This window comes from Euprymna scolopes, chromosome 20 (genome assembly GCF_053919585.1).
Source record: "Euprymna scolopes isolate OS-2025 chromosome 20, ASM5391958v1, whole genome shotgun sequence".
NCBI lineage: Eukaryota > Metazoa > Mollusca > Cephalopoda > Sepiida > Sepiolidae > Euprymna > Euprymna scolopes.
In genome coordinates, this window is record NC_136501.1 from 37727797 (window position 1) to 37750607 (window position 22811).

A 22811-nucleotide genomic window follows, 5' to 3' on the forward strand; every position below is an offset into this window, starting at 1 on the left:
CAGTGACTCTTTGGACACTGTGTATATATGTATAAATATATACTAAAACGTGTGTGTATATATATATATATATATATATATATATATATATATATATATTAATTCTATATTTTAATACATATTTAAAAAATATATATGTATTAATACATATTTAAATATATATATGTTTTAATATGTATTTAAAATATATATATAAATTTATTTTAATATATATGTATGTTTTAATATATATATATATATATATATATATATATATATATATATATATTTATTAGTTTTACAGAAGTTAAGAAAAACATTGGTACCGTCGGTTTCAAGCCCAAACACAACGGGAAACCGTTAATGGTAACATGTAAATAATGTTCGGCTCTCGTCAGCCATCTTGTTTTCTGCCCAGATGGCTGACGAGAGCCGAACATTATTTACGTGTTACCATTAACGGTTTCCCATTGTGTTTGGGCTTGAAACCGACGGTACCAATGTTTTTCTGAACTTCTGTAAAACTAATAAATAAATATTTAGCTCTTATATCGAAAAAGTTTTTCTTTGTAATCGAGCACTTTGTCGGAACTCTTTCCCCAAAATACAGTAAGCAAATATATATATATATATATATATATATATATATATATATATATATATATATATATATATATATATATATATATATAAGTAGGTTGTAGTTTGCTTGAAGCATTGTTGAAGAAAATTATAAGGTAAAATTAAAAGCCAAGAACAATGCGAGATTTTTTTTTTTTTATATAGAGTAAAATTAAATGCAAACAAAAGAAATAAAGTTCTTTTTTTTCTTTTTCACACAAATTTTAACTCTAAACAACAGTAATTTTTTTTTTCTGTTGTATTCAACATTGAATCACCATTGAATACAACAGAAAAAAAAATTACTGTTGTTTAGAGTTAAAATTTGTGTGAAAAAGAAAAAAAAGAACTTTATTTCTTTTGTTTGCATTTAATTTTACTCTATATAAAAAAAAAAAAATCTCGCATTGTTCTTGGCTTTTAATTTTACCTTATAATATATATATATATATATATATATATATATATATATATATATATATATATATATATATTAAATACATATTAAAACATATATATATTTAAATATATATTGATACATATGTTCTTGGCCTTCGGGCCGGGATCAAAGTGTAGTATCTGTTCTGCAGATGCTGCATTTAAGATAATTTTTACCAGTCAATGAAGGGGAAACCCTCTATACTGGGACAATTATTATTTTTGGTAACCAGAGTGCCCCCTTTTTTGCCTACTTTTAGGGGAGCTGGTTTTTACCACACATTAAAAACGGCCCTGTGCCTAATTTGCTTTGGTGGGAAAGCAAATAAATACATTAATACATATATATTTTTTAAATATGTATTAAAATATAGAATTAATATATATATATATATATATATATATATATATATATATATATATATATATATATATATTAAAGATAAGATGGCTTGGACACCTGCGCAGAATGTCCGATGGTCGTCTCCCTAAGGATATCCTCTCCGTCCGGTGCTGCACTTTAAAGACATGGCCAAATGTGACCTGATCGCTCTTGGTATCGATGTGAATATGTGGGAGGAGCTAGCCGAAGATAAACCAGCATGGAGGCGTGCCTTGAGTAAAGGTAGCGAAGGACTTGAGAACCTTTGGTTCGAGAAGCTAGTGCAGAGAAGACAAAACGTTTACTGTTGCTTGCATTAATCTTTCGTAGATTACTTGCCATTGCCATATATATTAAAACATATATATATTTATATATATATTAAATATATATATATTAAAACATATATATATTATATATATATTATATATATTATATATATTAAAACATATATATATGTATGTATATATATGTATGTGTATATATATATATATATATATATATATATATATATATATATATATATATATAAGGTTATTCTCTTATTGTAACAGTTTCCTTAATTCCAACCATACTTTTCTTTTGTATCGATTATTTTATCCAAATTATTGGCAATCCTTTCTTTATCATATATTATATTTACACAACATTTACATTATAAATTTAATAACTTCATTTTGAAACCATATATGTGTATACTTTAATATGATTATTAAGCTCTACTATATATCAAATTATCATGCTAAAACTATTAACTATCCAAAAATATATTTAAAATTTTAATATATATATATATATATATATATATATATATATATATATATATATATTACATGTAATTCCAGGTTAATATTTCCAAGAGGTGAAGCAACCAATGAAGTTTTAAGAAAGTTAATACAAGAGTGCTCAATACCAAAGTATGACAAGATATACTTTTTATTTGTTTTACATAAGTATTAATATGTTGCTACACATTCATGAGCATGTTTTTGTCAGCCAGTTACAAGTAACTCGAGACTTCTTCAGGCGATATTGCTTAGTTAAGTTCGGACTTCACTTTTGTATAAGCAATATTGCCTTAAGTGGTCTCTAGTTACTTGTAAGTGGCTGACCAAAACATGCTCATAATTGCGTAGTGACATATTAATACATATGTGAAACAAATAGAAAGTATATATTAGTGTTGGATCGATTAATCGGGAATTGAGAAAATCGGAAATTTTGGGGGTATCGGAATCGATATTGGAATCGAAAATATTTGTGCCTATTTTCCGATGCCAAAAACGATTCTTTTAATTGGCTTTTTTATTTGATTTTCTTTAAATAAAAATATTCTACCATTGATAGTAAAACTAAAATAGTGAATATCTATTGATTTTAACCTATTAGTAAAACTAAAATCGATAAATCATCCCTCACAAGTGTATTTTTTCGTTTAAGAAAATATCTGCACATTTAACATGTGTTTTTACGGTAATCGTGAAAAATAAAAGCTTTATAGTTAAAGATGTGGAGATTTAGAAAGAATCAGACTCGGAATCAGTAATTGTATCGGAATTGGGAATTTTTTATACGGAATCGGAATTGTATCGGAAGCGGTAAAAATACTGGAATCGTCCCATCCCTAGTATATATATATATATATATATATATAATTTTTTTTTTTTTTTTTTTTTTACTATAATAATTAAATACCTACAGACACTAGTGTTTCATCCTTTCGGGATTCTTCAGTGCAGGGAGTCACGATTAACACCAGCCGAACGATTCGAACCCCGCGACACGAGACATCTCTGGCTCGATTAGCGGAGACCGTATCCATTCGGCTACCATTAACCGCGTGAAATAGCGTTGAATTTTAAACATTTTAATTTAAATGTTCATTACGTCAGTCAGACAGTGATCTAATCGTTATACGATGATCTATGCATAAGAGCTAAATTGACCGACTTTTAATTCAACTGAAAGTGCTCAACGATAAGAAATGAATTTCTTAAAGGGGCTGTCATAATTATTTTTTTTTTACTATAATAATTAAATACCTACAGACACTAGTGTTTCATCCTTTCGGGATTCTTCAGTGCAGGGAGTCACGATTAACACCAGCCGAACGATTCGAACCCCGCGACACGAGACATCTCTGGCTCGATTAGCAGAAGTACTCGTCATTGACTGGGTTAAAAAAGAGCATTCAAAAAATGAACTCTGCTTCAAACTTTTGAAGTATCAAAATCAAAACAAACATAAGGGGGCAATAGTGGGAATCTTTATTGACACAAACATATGAACACTAATTAGTGTTCTTCATTATAAGTGACCCTCATGGGGCTCCAGCTCCATTGATATGAGTTAGTGATGTAACCCGTGAAAAGCTCCTTCCCATGGTGGGATTATCATGGCAAGTTTGGTAGCTCTACATCAAACGGTGTGAGCGTTCATAGGGTTCTCATTTATAAGTGACACCCCTGGGGTCCTCACCTCATCGGTGGAGGTGAGCAGTGTAACCCATCAAAACCTTCCCCTTTCTCGTGGTGGGCTATCCTGCCATATTGTGTAGCTCGATGTGACACGGTGTGAGCGTGCATAGGGTTTTCATGGGGTTCCACCCCCATTGGTAGAGAGTGACTTTATCAGACCCATTTTTGCTCCTTGATACTGCTTTTATAATTGTATGTGGTTAGTTTAGTATAATAGTAAACCATATAGAAGCCTATTTGTGTACAGACATACACAGACAGATGTTGAGTTTATGTATTTATTTTATATATATATATATATATATATATATATATATATATATATATATATAGTGGTAGCAAACCTGCTTTATTCACATTTTGCTAAAGATGACCAACAAAAATCAATGTGTGTTATCATACGAGAGTGCACTATACTCGGGATATATACAGACATGACATAAGTAAATACTATAATCATTAATAAGGATATCTCGTGTCAAAGGGTCCTGATCGACTGAAGTTATATGATATTGTATATTTTCAATCTCCATTGAATTGGACAATTATTCGGTTAACAGTGGAAAGTGAAATTCCGGACTTTGTGACAGTTTGGTGCTCATTAAGTCCACCTATAATAATGGCTCTTTTTAGGCTCCAACAATTATAATGCTTCATTCACCCAGGTCATGCTTAAATGGAAAGCTTCTACTATTGTATAAAAGGAACTATGTCTGTGTGTGTATGTATATGTGGGCATGTGAGTTCGTTCCCTATAGACTGTTAAACTGCTGGGCTGATTTTTTTGAAATTTCACACAAATGTACTTTATGTGTTCGGCAATGTTCTTAGATAGGTTTTGTATCAGAATGTCTTCAAAAAGTATTGATAATCAATAATCGAAAAAATCCAATGAAAGAAGGAACAGAAGATTTTGACTAGTTAACGTCTTATACAGCCTAAGATCACAAGTGCATTTGAGAAGTTTTATTACTGCACAAGTAGAAAAGTCCGGTATATAAAATCAATTGTAGGTTCTTTGATATATGACAGGGGTGCATTCGAAATGAATGTTTCTATTTAGAGCACAATCGAACCATGATATTTGATTTTGAATAAACTTTAATTCAAATTATTATATAATTTTTTTAATCAACAGTAGGTTTTTTACAATGCAATGTTAACTACAATGTATTGTGAACTAGGTCACTGTAGGGAGACATATAAAGCTTCCTCCTGATGCACCGCAGTGGATCCCCACCCAGAGCAGGCGATTAATTAATTTGATTGAAAATTGGGCAATTTCACCAATTTTGATGACAATAAAATATGGGAGTATCAAACATTTGTTGATCCTCATTCAGTCCCGGGTAACTTTGGATCTCACTGCTCGTATATAATAAATATATTGATATCTGAAACACAAAACATATCAGTTAGTATAAAATATTATGTTTCAAACTTTTATTGTTGCTTTGTATGGCTCATGGTGCTGGCCATTGATGAATGTAGCAGAAACTTTACACATATATTAATTGCTTGCGTGTATATGTGCATGTGAGTGAATGTATGATGATATACAAAAACCAAAACAGACATAATCTGTCAGTTCACTCTTTAAGACATTATTGATTTTGGACTGAATTTGTTTTATTCATTCTTGAAAAGAATGCAGATGAGTGAAAAATCAAATTATATTAATTTGAATAGCACCCAATAAAAAAAAATATTTGAAAAGTGAAATGACAGAATAAGCCATCTTTTAACAATGCATATTTAAATGGATAATTGCTACCTAAATACACAGTATGAGTGCTTGTGTGTGCCTATCTGCCTGCTTTGTTTTATTTTGAAAAAATTTTTTTTAAATATTGCTATGAGAAAAAGTGTATGAGAATACAGCTTACATACCTGAAGTTATGGGCTTAGAAAGTTTTTAATTTATTGGAACTAAAACCTCAGATTTTAAATTATTGAAATCTGCTAAGATCATTTTCTGCTACATATAATTTTTGCATAATTTATGTTTGGTTTTAATCAGAGAAAAAGATATTTTTAGTGAGAGTTCACACTCTTTCATGATTCTTTACATAAAAAAAAGATAAATATGATTTTATTATGACAATATATATGTAGGTAATCGTTCCTACAAAATGACACCTGTCTAGGTCTAACAGTGCTAAAGTAACTAACAAAAACACACAATCATGCATATCTCACGTTTGCATAGTGAATTTGAGATTCAATCTAATATTTTGTTTGATCCGTTTTTATTTATTCATTATTTGATGTAATGATTAAAACTAAAATTCTGTCATATTCATTATTTGTCATTATTTTTTAAAATTATAATTGGATGTCTTTCATTCTTTCCTGGGTGCTTGGTATATTCTGAAATTTTATTAAGAATGTTTTTGCCCAGAACAAAAGAATTAAATATGTCGTAAGATGGAGTACTGTTGCCACATATGTTGATGATGGATGATGGAATACTGTTGCCACTCTTCTAAGAGTACCCTTTTCTGCATTGGCAGGGTACAAAATCGTCAATTGAGTAGGCAAGAACTTTTTCATCTTCTTACTTTTGTCTTTCTCACAGAAGAGACCTTGTGAGTCTGTCTCTACTCTATCATTACTTTTATGGTAGGTGATCGACTATGCCTCCTACCCCGTAAAATGTTCACAACAAATACTCGTCTAGCTACAACTATTAACAGCTTCTCTCACTCTCCATCTGTGCCTAAAACTAAATGAAAATTCAGTGAACAGTTTCTTTTTTACAACTGGTCATCTGTGGAACACAATATCGTGGGGCTGCTTCCTGGCTGACTATAGCATGGTCATTTTCAAATCTAATGTAAATAAGTTCCTCTTGAGCCATCCTCTTAAATAATTAAATCCTACCAAGTTCCATCATTACTGATCATGTTGTCTCACCATCTACCTAACACTTAACTCTTATCCTTGAGTGACCTCCAGGTCTTGATAAGCGGTGACCCCCCCCCTCCACAATAATAAAATAAATAAAAATATAAAAGGCATAATTTTACATGGCTACATTAAAAATATTAAATAAAAATAAAATTCCAAAGACAGAAGGAACATATTAGTTTAAAGAGAAAGTATACAATGATTAATAAAACTACACCTGACAAAATTTAAACAAGGGTCTGTTTTTATTATTTGGATTCTTCGGACTACTGTTTTCATCTTGAGTGTTATTTTCACAATATTTTGATTAATGTAATCTCCAACTTTCTTCATATGTATTTGATCAAACTAAAAAATCTGCACAGAATTTTGAATAGAGCCTTTTTATTTAATCCACAGGGGTAGCATGCTCTTGTTCCATCAGCCATGACTGAGTAGAAGTTCTAAGTAATTCACAATTGTATTTTGAGTGTCGCCTGCATTGAGGAAGAAGGTCGGGGATTACATCAACCTAAGCATTGTGAAAATAACACTCAAGATGAGAACAGTTGTTTGAAAAATTAAAATAATGCAAATAATCCATCCACATCTCCAAAATTCAGAAACGTAGGATCTATTTTGTTAGAAATGTTTCTGATTTATACTACTTCACAGTTGAAGAATAACAGCTCAGTGAAGGAAATTATAGGAATAAGATGAAGGAAAAATCATCTAGAATTACTCATACAACCATTTAAAACAATTATTATCATAATAAAAGTTGTTCTTTAAGCTTTCATATCCAATTTGGATGTTTTTTGTAATAAACTTTTTTTTGCTATATAGTTTAAAAGTTTTTAGAGGTTATTTATCACTCTTCAAAAATTGTATGCATTAATATTTTGCTCAGTTACAAAAATCAAATCAATTTTTCTAATTTTGTTTAATCATAATCCTTTTTTTACAAATAAATTTACCATAATTCTAAACTACAAATATTTTTATACATTTGAACCATATTTTTTAACTATATTACTTTTCTGTTATTCTATTACAACATAATTATTTTACTGCAATTCTTTTACATAACTGATGTTGTTGTTGTTATTATTATTATTATTATTATTTTTTTTTTTTTTTTACAATCATCATTTAGGATTCACAAAATAAAAAATTTGTTTACTAAACATAATTTATAAAATTAAGATTTATTTTATTAAAATGGCTCCTACCACAATAAATTGGCTTTTAAAAATTCTTTTATTTTAATTTTTAATTTAATGTGACAAATTTACTTTTCTCAAATAATGCTGCATCTAATTAATTATCTAAAAACAAAGCAAATATCCTATAGCTATTTGAAGAATGAATGATTTTCTTTTTTTTCTGAAGAGAATTATTATTATTTGCATGAAATAGTTTGTTTTTGATTTTTAGTTTTTCGATTTACTTTTTGTTGAGATTTTTTCCAATTTTGTCCTAATCATACTTTTGTCGTCTTTGTCAGATTGCAATAGATACAAAAAAAATTTTTCTTCTGTCTTCAAAAGTCACTCTTGTTCACAATTTTGGAGGGCAATATGTTTCTATTTTGAGCCAAGTTTCTACTTCCTTTATACTTTTAAATTTCCCATTCTTCTTTTCTTTTTCTTTTTTTTTTGGGGGGGGAAGTCTTGCAGAGAATTTATTCTACTTCATTCCAGTCATGTTTCAGCAATGAAGGAATATTCAATTTAGTTCATTTAATAGACAGTTTAGAGAGTTTGTACCTCATTTCTATTTTGTTTTTTATTGTTTTTTTTTATTTATTTATTTTTCTTTTATTTTCTGGTTTGTTTGTTTTTTTTTCTGTCCTTTAAATTTTTTCTTACCAGATTTTTTACATAATTTCTGTTCTTCTTGTAACCTCGTCTAAATGGTGTGAATTTTCTGGTGATGAGTTTTCAACACACGAACAGTAATGTTCATCAGTACTGACCAACTTACACGTGTGCATGGTTTGACATTCGCATGTTTAGCTCCCATCCACTAACTAGACTAGAAAGGACATTTGTGACCCCTTCCCTCTATACCAAGTAAATATAAATAGCTGCCTGCCTGCCTGCTTACCCCGTTATCTTATTATTATTCTTATTATTGTACAAGAATACTAAAACTTTGGACAGCCTGTACAGCTGATCGTTGTTTTCCTTTATTGTTGAAACTTTGAATGTATCTGATCTGTCCAACTTTTCTGATTTCAAGTTGTTCTGGGAGGATGATATTAAGGAATATCATGATGAGGAAGATTATAAGGAATATCGAGATGAGGAAGATTATAAAGACGATTATCAGGAATATCAAGAGTATCAGGAAGATTGTAAAGATTATGAGGAGGACTATAATCAGGTATGACTGAATCCACTCCAATCACCTTAGCACATATATCTTGCATCTGGAAATTGAAGCTCCACCAGTCTGCCTCCATCCTCCTACATTTGTCCATCATCCAAATTCATTTTATCACAAATTATTTATGCACTTCGTTCATTTTGAATTGCTTGAGAAACGAGTAGTTGAAAACACCTTTTTCTCCTACCAGTTTGTCACTAGTGTAAGTGCAGTGAGCCTGTAGTATGTTTTACTTATGATCAGTGTAATATTTTATTTGCCGACTATAGTTTTTATCCTTTATTTCTTACCCTATTTAGGTTTTATCTCTTTGCAAGTGTGTCAATTAAAGAATTGTTTTAGTGTCTAACAAATGGTTACATTCCCTTGTATTAGCACTCATTTTTACAATCATGGTTCCTGAAATATGTTTATTTATAATGCATGTCACTTTGGTTTACTGTGTCTAGCTTCTTTTCACAGATCTCTTCTTCTTGTAGCTAGCCTAGCTCCAAAATAAATTTATCTTAGTATGTCTTATCCTTGTAGCAATTTTTTACTCTGAAACCCTTTGAACCTGAACAAGTAAGTTCTGGGAACAGGTTTATGAAACTGATATTCTTTAACCCAACATGTTTTCAATTTGACTTTTGAATGTTCAACCATGTGATGAGAACTTTTTTCTAAAATAATGCACGGATCAAATCTGCATGTTGCTTCATCTACATGGTAAGGTACTCTACTTTTTGTCAATGCCAATCAAACAGGCAATCTTTTTGAATGACTCAAATCACTACATGCACAGACGATAATTCAATTAAATGTCTTGATGAATGAATTTAATCATCTCTTCAAGAAATTATGCACATTAATTCTTCTATTTTTTTTTTCACATTTTGGCTTGCCTTCTGCATCATAATTTCTTTACACTTTGCGGATGCTTATTGGTAAAGTCTTCTCACAGCTTTAGATTAGCCAGCAAATTTTTACTAACAGTGCATTATTATTATTATTATTATTATTATTATTATAATAATCATTATTAAGTATTTTTCCTTATTAGCATGTTACATACATAGTTTTCAATTCTTTATATTTTAAATTTGATACAATAAAAATGCATTAGCTATTTTGTTTTGGCTAAAATTCATTAGGTAAGTTTAAATAATATATCAAGTTATTTTTAAAATTTATTAATTCTATATCTGGTTAAATCCTCTTTTGTCTACCTTTTAATAATTTATAGTACATTTGCACTTATCTATGCATTTAAATTATTTGCAAATACAAAACATTGGCATGCTAAACTTTTTTCTATATTAAATATTGATTCTGTTCACTTTGCTTTGTGAGATTCACTCACATTTTGAAAGCACAATTTTCTTAAGATTCAAATATTTTTTTTTTTTTTTTTTTTTTTGCCTTCTTTTCTCATTCTTATTATTACTGTAAAATTGCTTACTAATGATCCAGAATTCTCTTTTATTTCTAACCTATGGACAATTATTTTCTGCATATTATTCATAAACAGATTTTGAGATTTTGGTAAGATTATCAGCTAAAAAGTTATTATAAATAAATTATACTATAGCATTATATTATTCCAATGATTTCCAGGCTATAGAGTTTTTTCCTGCTAACCAAGATAATTGATGATCACACATTGTAGTACCTACAAAAGTATAAAGGTCCAATTTGTATTATTAACTACTTATTTATTGTAAACACATCACTTTTTGTTTCAAGATAAAAAATCAACACAAATGCAAAAAAGTTTTGTTCAGTTTATGAATAAGCTATTACGAAAGATTTAATATGCCACAGGTGTTTGAAAAAACTCAGAATAATTCAATGTTAGACCAATCAGATAAATGCAAATAAATAATATTATACCAGATGAAAGGTGGCCAAAATACTATAAAATATCTGAATAAAATGTTAAAATTATTTGAACTGCTTTGTTGTACAACATATGAATATGTGCTTTCCACATTGATGGAAGAAAATAAAACAAAATTCTGAACTGTGTTTCTATGTGGTGCTTAGTGTTATAAAAATGTTCTGTTGTGGCAATAAAAAGTGAATACTTTACAGCATCAGATCTTTACCCAAATAAGATAATCATACATATATAATCGGATCAGAAAGTTTTCTATTGTGAGTTTCTTCCAAATAAACCAAAATGAGTGATCCAAATAAATAGGAGTTTCGATTATGCAAACTAAATACAGCAAAGAGTATATTGAATAAGTTTAGATAAGACATTTTTATATCATTATATATAATGATCCAAAAAGAATGTCATCCATGGAATCGTTAAAAGTTGCAGAATCCTTCCTTCACTCTGACCAAAACAATGGCAGAAACTCTAGAAAATGACCTTCAGTTTGTACTGGAATGGTAAAATTTAAGACTGAGCTTCTTTCCTTTAATAACTACAAAAAAACTTCTCAGCCACCAATTACTATGACAAATAACACCCTACCTGAGAGCTCATCCTTCAAACTTCTCAGCTTAACCAGCAAGATGAATTGGGACAAATACATTAAGGACATTACCAAGGCTGCTTCAAAAAAGGTGGGCTTCCTCTATCATGCTAGAAAATTACTCACACCAGAGAGTATCTTATATCTTTACAAAGCCACAATTCACCCATGCATGGAGTATTGTTGCCACATCTGTGTTAGTGCATCTATCACTAGTCTCTCACTCTTATACAAGGTCCAAAAAAGGTCTCAAATTTAATAGGTCCCATATTATCAGCCAAGCTCCAACTTCTATCCCATCGCCGCAGTGTTGCATCCCTATGTCTGTTTTACAAATACTTTAATGGAATGTGCTCATGGATGAATTCATAGCACTTGTGTCCCCTAAACATATTCTTAACTAACCTGACAAGCAGCAAAATCCCATTCTTACATTGTCGAGGTCCCTAAATACCAGAAAGCCTTCTACTCTAATAGTTTCTTCCCTTAAACTGCAAGACTTTGGAATTCCCTCCCTGTTTCTTGCTTACTTGGCTGCACTAATCTGCAGAAGTTTAAATATAATATGAGCAGACATCTTGCTGCTCAACTCTACACATTACTCTGTTAGACATGATCTCAAACAGTAGCCCCTTACATTTCAAGTAGCAATATGCATTGTTTGGATTGAAAAAGAGTTTAAAAAAAAACATATTTGCTACAAATAAACTAACTTGTCTACTAAGTTCCAGTCATAGATGTTCAACAGTATTTTATCACCATCCAATGATAAACACATCTAGATAGAATGTGTAAAATTGTCAATAACTCTGACACACTCTTCACTTAGCACTGCTATGATTTTCATTTTGATGGCTCTCTTCAGTTCAGGGATAGCCTCAAGATTGCTTTGAGAAATATTATCTTTGATAATTAACTCCAAAGATAAAAATCTGGAGGATTAAAGTCCATGAAGTGTGATATCCATTCAGAACCATACCTCCAACTGATCACCAAAGTGTCCTGATTTATCATTGAATGCCATTGAAACAAAGTCTGTTGAACATTTATGACTGAAATTTGGACACAAGTAGAATATACACAGGGATTTATTTGTGCCAAATATGGTTAGATTACAGAAGGGAGTGTGAGTTGCATTAAAGATTCCATGGGTGGTCTATTTATGGATGAGTAATATGAAAACATGTGCTCCTTTGTTGATTTGGGAAAATATAATGTAGCCTTGTTTGGAAATTTTTGTTTACTTGTTATATTGATTCTTCCCTGGATAATACATACATCCTTAGATTTACATTTATTTTGTACTTTAAAAACATATAATAAAACAGTTAAAAACTTCAAAAGACCTAATAGTATTGTGAGCATCGCTTTTTTTTTTTTTTTGGCCAGTTTAAATTTTTATAGAGTGCTCAAGGCCTTCTCAAGCACCTACTTTCTTAAGTGCCATGAAAGAACTGTTTAATACAATAAAAAACATGCAATTTTTTGTTTAAATGTTTATATATATATATATATATATATATATATATATATATATATATATATATATATAAAGGAGATTAGAACAATAGTCTAAAGAGCAGAGTGTATTTTAATGTAATAGTAAAATTACTAATTTAATTAAAATACAGGAAAAGAAAAAGTGCTTGTTGTAATTTAGATATATAATAAGCTCGATAAGTAAATATCCTAGAGCTAATTTAATATTCAGTAATGTGATTGATAATTTAAAATTCAAATTAGAATTAAATTAAAAATCCGTTTCACTAGAAGGAACAACAACAAAATCAATAATTTGTACGATCATTTCGGAAAACAATGTTTTTATTGTGGTAGACATTAAGCCACGGACAATAATTTTTACATATAGTATTTTTAAAAAACAAAGTTTCCTCATCAGCAAAAGTATTGGGAAGGGTTTTTAATATATGTAAAAGAAACCATAAATAAACCTAGCATTAAAAGTAAGGCAGATGTATCTTTTAATTCTTCGCCTTTTGAAATCAATAATTAACGACAAAGCATTCATATGGATGTTAATTTTAGCTTTTCAACTTATGTGAAATGTGAAACGGATTTTTAATTTAATTCTAATTTGAATTTTAAATTATCAATCACATTACTGAATATATATATATATATATATATATATATATATATATATATATATACTCATAAGAAGACAGAATTATGAAGTTGACTCAAACATAGGTGAAAAAGTTAGAACAAAGCAGTAATTATATAACAAATAGAACATGATCTTTTATTTTTACTATAAAACTGAACAAACATCATTGACTAATCAATACAATACCTTTTGAGTTAAAAGAAAAGGAATATATAGATTAACAGTTAATAATAATTGAAAATATTACAGTTACATTATTTAATAATTTTCCAGAAATATTTACTTGTTAAATGATGATTATATTCTTATTAGAATTGTAAAAAAATATTATGATAAGCCCAAATGTATCTAACAGGTCATAATTTGAAAAGATTTGTTTCAATGTTAACAGTTTAAAATGTTTGCATAATTAATTTCAAAACCTTGAAAAAAATGTTTTCTTTTACAAAAAAAAAACTACTCATTCATTGTTTAAAAAACTATAGCTTTAGTATTGCTAAAATAGGTTTTCTGTATGATAATCAGACAGACAGTTTTCTATTGATCCATGAACTTGCTGTTTCCTTAACCTCCAAGGTTATGCTAATTAAGAAATGCTCAGCTGAGCTAGCCCCTGTATTTTCCAAACTCTACAACAAATGTCTTGCTGAATCTTGCTTCTCTTATAGTTGGAAAATTGCCTCTGTGGTATCAGTGTATATAATTCTGGTGAAAGAACTGACCTGCTCAATTATCGCCCTATCAATCACTTCTGCCTCTTCACTAAAATCTAAGTCATTAATCAATCAAGCACTTTTCCACCACCTCACAAAAGCTAATCTTCTTTTTGACTGACAGTATGGATTTAGGCAATCTGGTTTTGCTGTAGATATTTTAACAGCTATGTTTGACCACATATACCACACACTGGACAAGACAGGGGAAGTTAGAGTGGTAACCCTTGATACATCCAAAGCCTTAGATAAGCCCTAGCATAAAGGGCTCCTAATGAAAATTAAAAATCACTACTATTACTAGACGAATGCAAACTATACTTAGATTCTTCTTAAACAAGACGAAAATCTAGGTTGTCCTTGATGGATGTATTTCCAAACAGCATAATATTAATGTGGGAGTACCTCAGGAGTCATCCTTGGACCTTTATTATTCTTGATATTCATAAACGACCCCCCCCCCGGATAAAATTGTATCTGAGATGGGTTATATTTGCTGATGAAACAATGCTCTATAACAGGCATGAGGGAAAAACTAATGTACACATATCTAAGGCAATAGCAGAATCCTTAGAAAACGACCTCCAGTCCATAGTGAAATGGGTCTGAAAATGGTTGGTAACATTTAATGGAACTAAGACTAAGCTTCTTTCTTCTAACAATTACAAGAAGCCTCTCAACCACCAGTAACCATGACACCCTACTTGAGAGCTCTTTCTTCAAACTCCTTTGCTTAATATTCTCAAACAGTATGAACTGGAACAAATAAAATGAGGATATTGCAAAGGCTGCTGCAAAGAAGGTAGTGCTAAAAAGTAACTCACACCTAAGAATATACTCTATTAGCCATCATTCGTCCATGCATGGAGTATTGCTGATACATCTGGTTTGGTGCATCTACTACTAATCTCTCACTTAAACAGGGTCCAAAAAAGAGTCTCTAATCTAATAAGTCTTGCACTGTCAACTAAGCTCCACCAACTGTCCCATCGCCATAATATTGCATCCCTGTGCCGGTTTTATAAGTATTTTAATGGAATGTGTTCTAATGAACTCTTTGCACTTGTACTCCCTTGGCATACATACCCTTGACAAATTCATTTAGCAACAAACCCCCACCCTTTCACTGTAGAGGTCCCTAGATGTCAGGAAGCCTTCTACTTAGAGCTTATTCTCTCGGATTGAAAGACTTTAAAATTCCCTCGCTGTGTCCTGCTTCCTTGACTATACTGCCTTTAAATGTGATGTAAACTGACATCTCGCTCATCTCCTTACATAGTACCCTGTAAACATGGTCCCAAATAGTAGCATTTTACATTTCCAAATTGCACTATGCCTTGCTTGGGATGAACAAGAGAAAAAATTTTTTCCATAAACTAAATCTTTACCTCATTTTTTTTCCTGTTCTCATTAGTTGATGAAACTATGAAACACTGAGAAACTAAATTATTGTACAGAATTTCTAGGTATTATATAGGATGCCTAAAACTTCAATAGCTACAATAAATAGAAAAAGTGGCCAAGATCAAAGTGTAGTATCTGTTCTCCAGATGCGGCACTTCCATTTCTCGTTCTCTTTCAGTGGAGGAGAAATCCTTCACGACTGAGACAATTTTTATTTTTGTACCTTTACTCCACGTTAAAAAACGACCCTGGTGTCTAACTCTGTCCCGTAGGGAGGCATTGTAAATAGGTACAATAAATAGAAAAAGTGGGACAAACACTTTGCTTATTAATTTAATTTTTTTTCCAAGATGGTTAGTATTATTATGCTGCATAATTGGTTCCTTCTTATTCATCACGATTGAGCAAAATATTTTCAAACTCATGACAATATCATGCAATCATAATGGTCTGACTTATTTGCAAAAGGATATAAATTATTAATTCATTGCAATAACACTAATTGATGAGGTGGGAAAATTTAAGGCAAAGACTGGTTTTTGGAAAGTTAAAGAGAAAACAAGTTCATTGGCTGATAAAAAGCTGCCTTTCTAATCACAGTGGAACCCAGGGATACGGGATTAAAAATTTGTGACAAAATACAGTACAGTATATAATACACATGTATATAATCAAAAGACATTATAAATAATACCGTAAGGTGGGGCAAATACCGGAACCAGGGTCTGGAAAAACATTGTATTCCACATCGTAACCTGAAAAAACACATCATAGGGCCACAATATCCTGGGGTTCTACTGTATTATACAGAAAACATATTTTATCAGTAGTAAAAAGGTAGGGTTTTTTTAGACCACAACAAATTTTGAGCTATGCTGCTAATCTGACAAATCATGGAGTACCCACATATACATTTTCCCTCTTATCATTTTGAACAAAATACCTTATATTTCCAATCAGATGTCAACACTCATCTGGATGAATTTTCAGGTTGCATTCATTTCTTCATTGTTCAGTGACGACTTTTAACCACAAATAAACGCAACCTATAGATCCAGCTCTCTAGTTTTGAATTCAGATGGTATAATCTCTTTGGTTAATGTAATTTAATGATATGTTCAAATCTCTGAATAAAGCATATAAAGCTTGAATGAAATAATTGTATACATTGCCAAAATATCTAATCTATGCAATAATTTACCCTGACTTAATGTCTTTAGAATTTTGTATGAAAACAATGATACTTAATCTTAATCTTTATTTTTGATAGGATGGAATGATGTATTCTTGTGTCGCCATCATCACAGGATTTAGAAGAATGGAGATATTTTATATTGTTTGTAAACAACAATTATTTTGTAAATCTGTGACCACATTGGTATTTGCACTAATAATATGCATCACAATACTAAATATTATTTCTATCACAGATTATATAAACATCTGCATTACAATTGAACAAGATAGAGCATTTGAAATACTTAACTCATACAATAACTTCTACAAAATCTGTTATATTTCCCATCTTTCTAATATATTTGTGAAATCTGTTCCCCTACATGATACCATTTCATGCATAGTCTTTAGAGTTGCTTTTTATGAAAATCATTTTGAATTAAAATCATCTTCCTTTTTACATCCAATGAAATTGGTTTCAAATGTCAGTATAGAATTATAAATTCATTTCTTTTAATTTGTACCTTTGAAAAGCTATTTGATATTTTATATCTTTAGATGTCTACCTGAGATCTTCCATCTAGACTTAGTATACTTAGAAAGATGGTTTATTTATTTTAAAAGCATGTTCGTTTTTATTTGTTTTATATCTCATGATAATGGATTGATTTTATTAGTTTATTTTCATTTACCAAATCATATTTGTATCAACATAGACTTTCTATAGCATGTTAGCCGAATTATTCAATACTTTTATTTTCTTTCTAAGTTGGTCACAATGTTCTAGAGAATTGTTTAAAAGGAATTTCGTTTCAAGTACTTATCAATTAGAAGTTGATTTTCTTTTTTCCCCAATTCTTTAGCATGTTGTTGATGTTCTTGACCTCATTTTTCTTTTTATGTTCCTTTCAGATCTCAGAATGGCATTAGTTTTACTTGATAGTAGTGATTTTTTTCTAAAACCAAAATATTATGTCTGTAAGAAAATAATGTTGATTTTTGACTCAAAACGTCAATATAAAATACATTTGCTGACAATATTTCTTTTCATTATTTTGTTGGGATTCAGGAAACTGCTATGGATTAATTCCCATGTACACCACCAAACAATCCATTACATTCTTTTCTGATGCTTCTGAAAATGTTTCGGCTCTCTGCCCTCATTCAACCATTGAGCTGGTCATCACTGATTATTATCTATGTTTTATTATATATGAAGATACAATTGAGAAATGGTTTAATTCTTATCCTTGAAAGAAATGTTGACAATGCATCAAACCAATGACTTCTTTGATTTTTGTTAAATGCACTCAACATCCATTTATCAAGTTTCTTTGATTTCCCCAGTTGTTCATGATTAATGTTTTCAATTTATTGACAACTGCAGATGGATGTCCAAGACTTTAAGATTTTTTTAAACCAACATTCCAATGCATATTCATTAATGTAATGAATAGAGCCTATTCCTTGATGTAAGCGTGCATAACTGCTACATTAACTGGGCATTTTGAATCAGATCATGGTGCAATTGAAAGAGATGACTGTTGAAAGAAGACTTGAGTTCCCAAAAGAGTTGTATATGGGAATTCAGTTGATGATCAAATTTTCTATTGGTGTTGTGATGTGCCTGTGGTATTATTTCATGGAAAAGTTTGAGCTAACACAGTAAAATTGCTCTCATTTACTTCCTTTCTGTATCATTTTTAATAAATTGAATTTATGAGGTACCTTCGATAAGTTTCCATATGTTTTCGTATGAGCATTTTTATTGATAGTAAACATATGAAACTCAAATACCCTTTGAAGTAATCTCCTCTGACTGTAATGCATTGTTGTATCGTTTCAACAATTTCTGGAAGGCTCCATGGAAGTCCTCTTGTATGAGAATGTGAATAACCCTCATCACAGTTGCTTTCATTTCCTCAATTGTCTCATAATGACAGCCTCTAAGGTTTTCTTTGAGCTTAGGGAATAACCAAAAGTCATAGGGACAAGGTCTGGATTATAGGGAGGGTGAGGAACTGTCTTCATACCCATCTTGGTCAAATAATCTGTGACAAGGATAAAGTTGTGGGCTGGTGTATTAAAACAACCTTTGTGCAAATCTTCCGCATCTTCAGTTCCTTGCAAATAATTGTGTACAGTTTCCCCACTGACATCAAACTGTGCACTTATTATCTCTATAGACACACGACAGATGAAATTCTTTATTTGACCAATCAACTTTGGTGTTCTGACTTCCTTACTCCTCCCACAACATCTCTAATCATCTCTTATAGACTCCCTTCCTTCCTTTAATCTCTTATGCCACTCAAAAACTGATGTTCGATTCATGCAAGATGGTTCAGAAGTAGTCTGAAGCATTTCTATCGAAATTTTTCCAAGTTTAAAACAGAATTTTACTGCATATCATTCTTCTAAAGTGTCCTCACATCCAGATTGCATTTTTGGAATTCACTACCTATAACAATCAGACTTTAGTATGGTGTATTCCAATTCCTGCTGTAGCTGTTCATTTAAACCTGAAATCCTGAAAATTGGCCAGTCATATCATAAGATGTATATTAATAGCATACTGAATTTTCAAGAGTCTACACCATTTTTAAATGCCTGTATAAAAAGAATTTGGAAACTTCTTTAAGGCACCTCATCCAACAAAATAACATTTAAAGTAATAACAGAGGAATCCAGAGTTTTAAACATATAACACTAACATTAAAGTAAGCATTTATTTCAAATTTGACTTGTACATTTAGTAATGCGAAAATCAACATTATTTTCATGAAAGCTTATTTTCTTTTTAACTAATTCTGTGATAGGGTGGTGGTAACGCCATGTTTACTCTGTAGTTGTTGTTTGTACCTCTTCTCCATTATGTTCATCAAATAGGTGGAGACATTAGAGATTGAATCCAGAAACAAGTATCATAATGCTCCACTTCATTCTCCGTGCATTGCAATAAATGGACAGCAGTTTCAGTTTCAGCAGGTATGAACATCTTAGTTTGAAGTGAAAGGTTGTTTTGTTTTTGTTTTGTTTTTGTTTTTTTTTTTGTTAGAATCAGTTCTTTGAAATTCTATAGAAAGCTTTTAGATTTTGCAATAATTCCTCATTTACAGGATTTAAAAAAAGTCTTTTTATCTATTTTGAATATGTGAAGGTGTTGGTCATAATTGTTTTGGAATTTCTGATTTAATACACTTATAAATTTTTGGTTATAATTTATTAGATTTTATCGATTTTGAATTCTTCTGTTTAAGAGAATAGTATTTTATACTTGCATCGTAAAGTTTACTGAGTATTTTTCTACTGAATATTAGTCAGTTCTTGTGAAATTAATATGCTTGACGAAGATTGATTTGAAATTTTTATTTGAATTGTTTGGACTAATAATCTCCTCTTGATTGTTATTTTCACAGCATTTCGGCATATTAAACCTACCTTCTTTAGGTGCATCTTTTTGAACTTACGAACCTTCCAGGGTTGTCCACAAGAACATGTGACATTACAGCTATAGGTGTTGGTTAACAATCAATAACCTCTGACCTTCTTCAAGTGCCTTTTTCCGAACTTTTAATCTTTATGTTGAATTCAAAAACCTTTAACAAATTTCAAACTGAACTCTTTATCAGTCCACCAGGGTTAATTGTTCTTGTTTAGTCAACCCTGACCGGATATTAGTGTTAATTATTATGTTATTCTTAGATATTATCACCTGTAATAAGGATTGACCCTTCAATTTTCATAAGTTTGTCACTGTGATTGTTAAACAGCATTTTTAACAGGTTGAAATGTTGTGAATATACAAACAAAGAGGAAAATAGTAGTCTGAATAATCTCAATCATACAAATTGTCAATCCTTATCTAAAAAATAACAGCTTTCTTTTTTAAGTCCGAAACATTCATTTAAATAACATTTGGTATTCAACTCTAGCATTGTTAGTTAATTTTGAATATTCTTTCAGAATTAATAGTAAATATGTAATCATTTACTAAACATTTCAAAAACCTTTGTGCTTCATTTTTCAAAGATGGGTTTAAAATATTATTATATGGAAAATTAAAATAAAATATTTTATTATGAATTTGATCATCTAAACTTTTTTTTATCTACTTCAGGAAATTTATTTTTTGTATGGGTACATGTGTGTGACAATGTGTGTAATGTAAAATAGCAAATGACAATAACTATAATATATTTGATACACTTATTATATATGTTAGTGTATTCTTTTCTCATGAACATAATTTGGTGAAATCCCTCCTCCTCCTCCTCCTCCTCCTCCTCCTCCTTAAAAAATGGTACCCATGGAATCGTTCATAGCATTCACAATCATCTTTTACAATACTTTGGATTGTCCACCATGTTATAGGCATGAATGTCCAACAATCTTTGTTTTATTATCGTTTAATGCAATGCAGGATCATTTTGATGATCGTCTTATCAGTAGGAGATGTGATTCTCAAAGATAATTCCTATCAGAACAATCTTCGGATTATTCCTGGACTGAAGAAAGAAAGAGATAGACAGAAAGAGAGAGAGAAGAATCACAGCTCAAACCAGTTTCATCCAAGTATGTTACCAACGCTTAGGTGCGCCTTTAGAATATATCATTGAACAGCAACAAAAGAAAAACAACTGTTGTACATTTACGACTGAAACTTGATGAATATCAGGCATAGGCTGCAGTTTAGTTGTGCCAAATATGGATAGATTACAGGAAGGATTGTGAATGTTATTAACGATTCTATTTAATTTGTCACCCTGTGTATATACATTCGTAAACTCAAATCGAAGTAATCCTTTACCAACATGACTTTTTACATCAAAATTCGTCAATTATGAAAATTTCTTAAAGTTTGTATTTACTAATATCACATTAATAGAAATATAATTTCAATATATTGTCTATTTTTTCATTCGAATTCCAAATTCCACTTATATAGTATTGGCAAGATTCCAAATTAGTTTTTAAAAGAACATATCTGTTTACTTTTTACTCCATTGTGCTTTTAAATAAGCATACTTTTTAAATGTAAACATCCGGTTTAATATGTACATATTTACTAGAGGAATGTACACATTTATTTTTATAAGATTTAAGAAAGATTACAGATTTGTTCATTTGAAAATATAATAATGAAAAGTTTTTTTTTGGGGGGGGGTTCAATCTGCTTTTTGCACGGCAAATTTCAATGATTTTATATTATTAATTTGATTTGAACTCTTTAAAAACATAAAATAAAAAAGCAAGATATATTATGTAAGAAAGATGTATTTATAATGAACTATAAGTACAAAGTAATCATAGAAAAAACCTTTGCTTATCTTGCATACAAAATTAATAGTATTTTGTTTAATAAGGCAATAAATTGAAATATTTAAACATTGTTTATTTCCTGTAGTTTAATTAATTTAAAAAAGGTTTCAGTCAGAACAATATGATAATAGAAATTAAAGATGAAGTTTTCAACAGTAAAGACAATCTTTATCAAAGGTAAATCATTTTTATTGAACATTGCAACGGAATACAATACAGAAATTTAAACAGTTGCAGAATGACGCTTTCATTTAGTTTGTCAGGAATTTAGAATATAAAAAAAATTTGCTTCTGATTAGTGTGAAATAAGTAAATGATGCTAAAAGCTGTTTGAGAGGCATTTTTTTTTCTTTTAATATTGATTCAACACTGAAAATTTTTGTTCATATGTAAAAGATTGTTTTAAAATATTTCATAAGAATATGA

At 30.2% G+C, this 22811-nt stretch overlaps 1 protein-coding gene across 1 annotated transcript in view; it reads left to right on the forward strand.

The window, feature by feature from the left end:
- LOC145241391 (voltage-dependent calcium channel type A subunit alpha-1-like) overlaps positions 1–22811 on the forward strand; it is a 1447749-nt gene that overhangs the window by 1349293 nt on the left and 75645 nt on the right. The window contains exons 46-47 of the mRNA XM_080104315.1: positions 9031–9174; positions 19953–20051. Coding sequence (XP_079960441.1) covers positions 9031–9174; positions 19953–20051 — 243 coding nt within the window. The remainder of the gene's footprint in view (positions 1–9030; positions 9175–19952; positions 20052–22811) is intronic.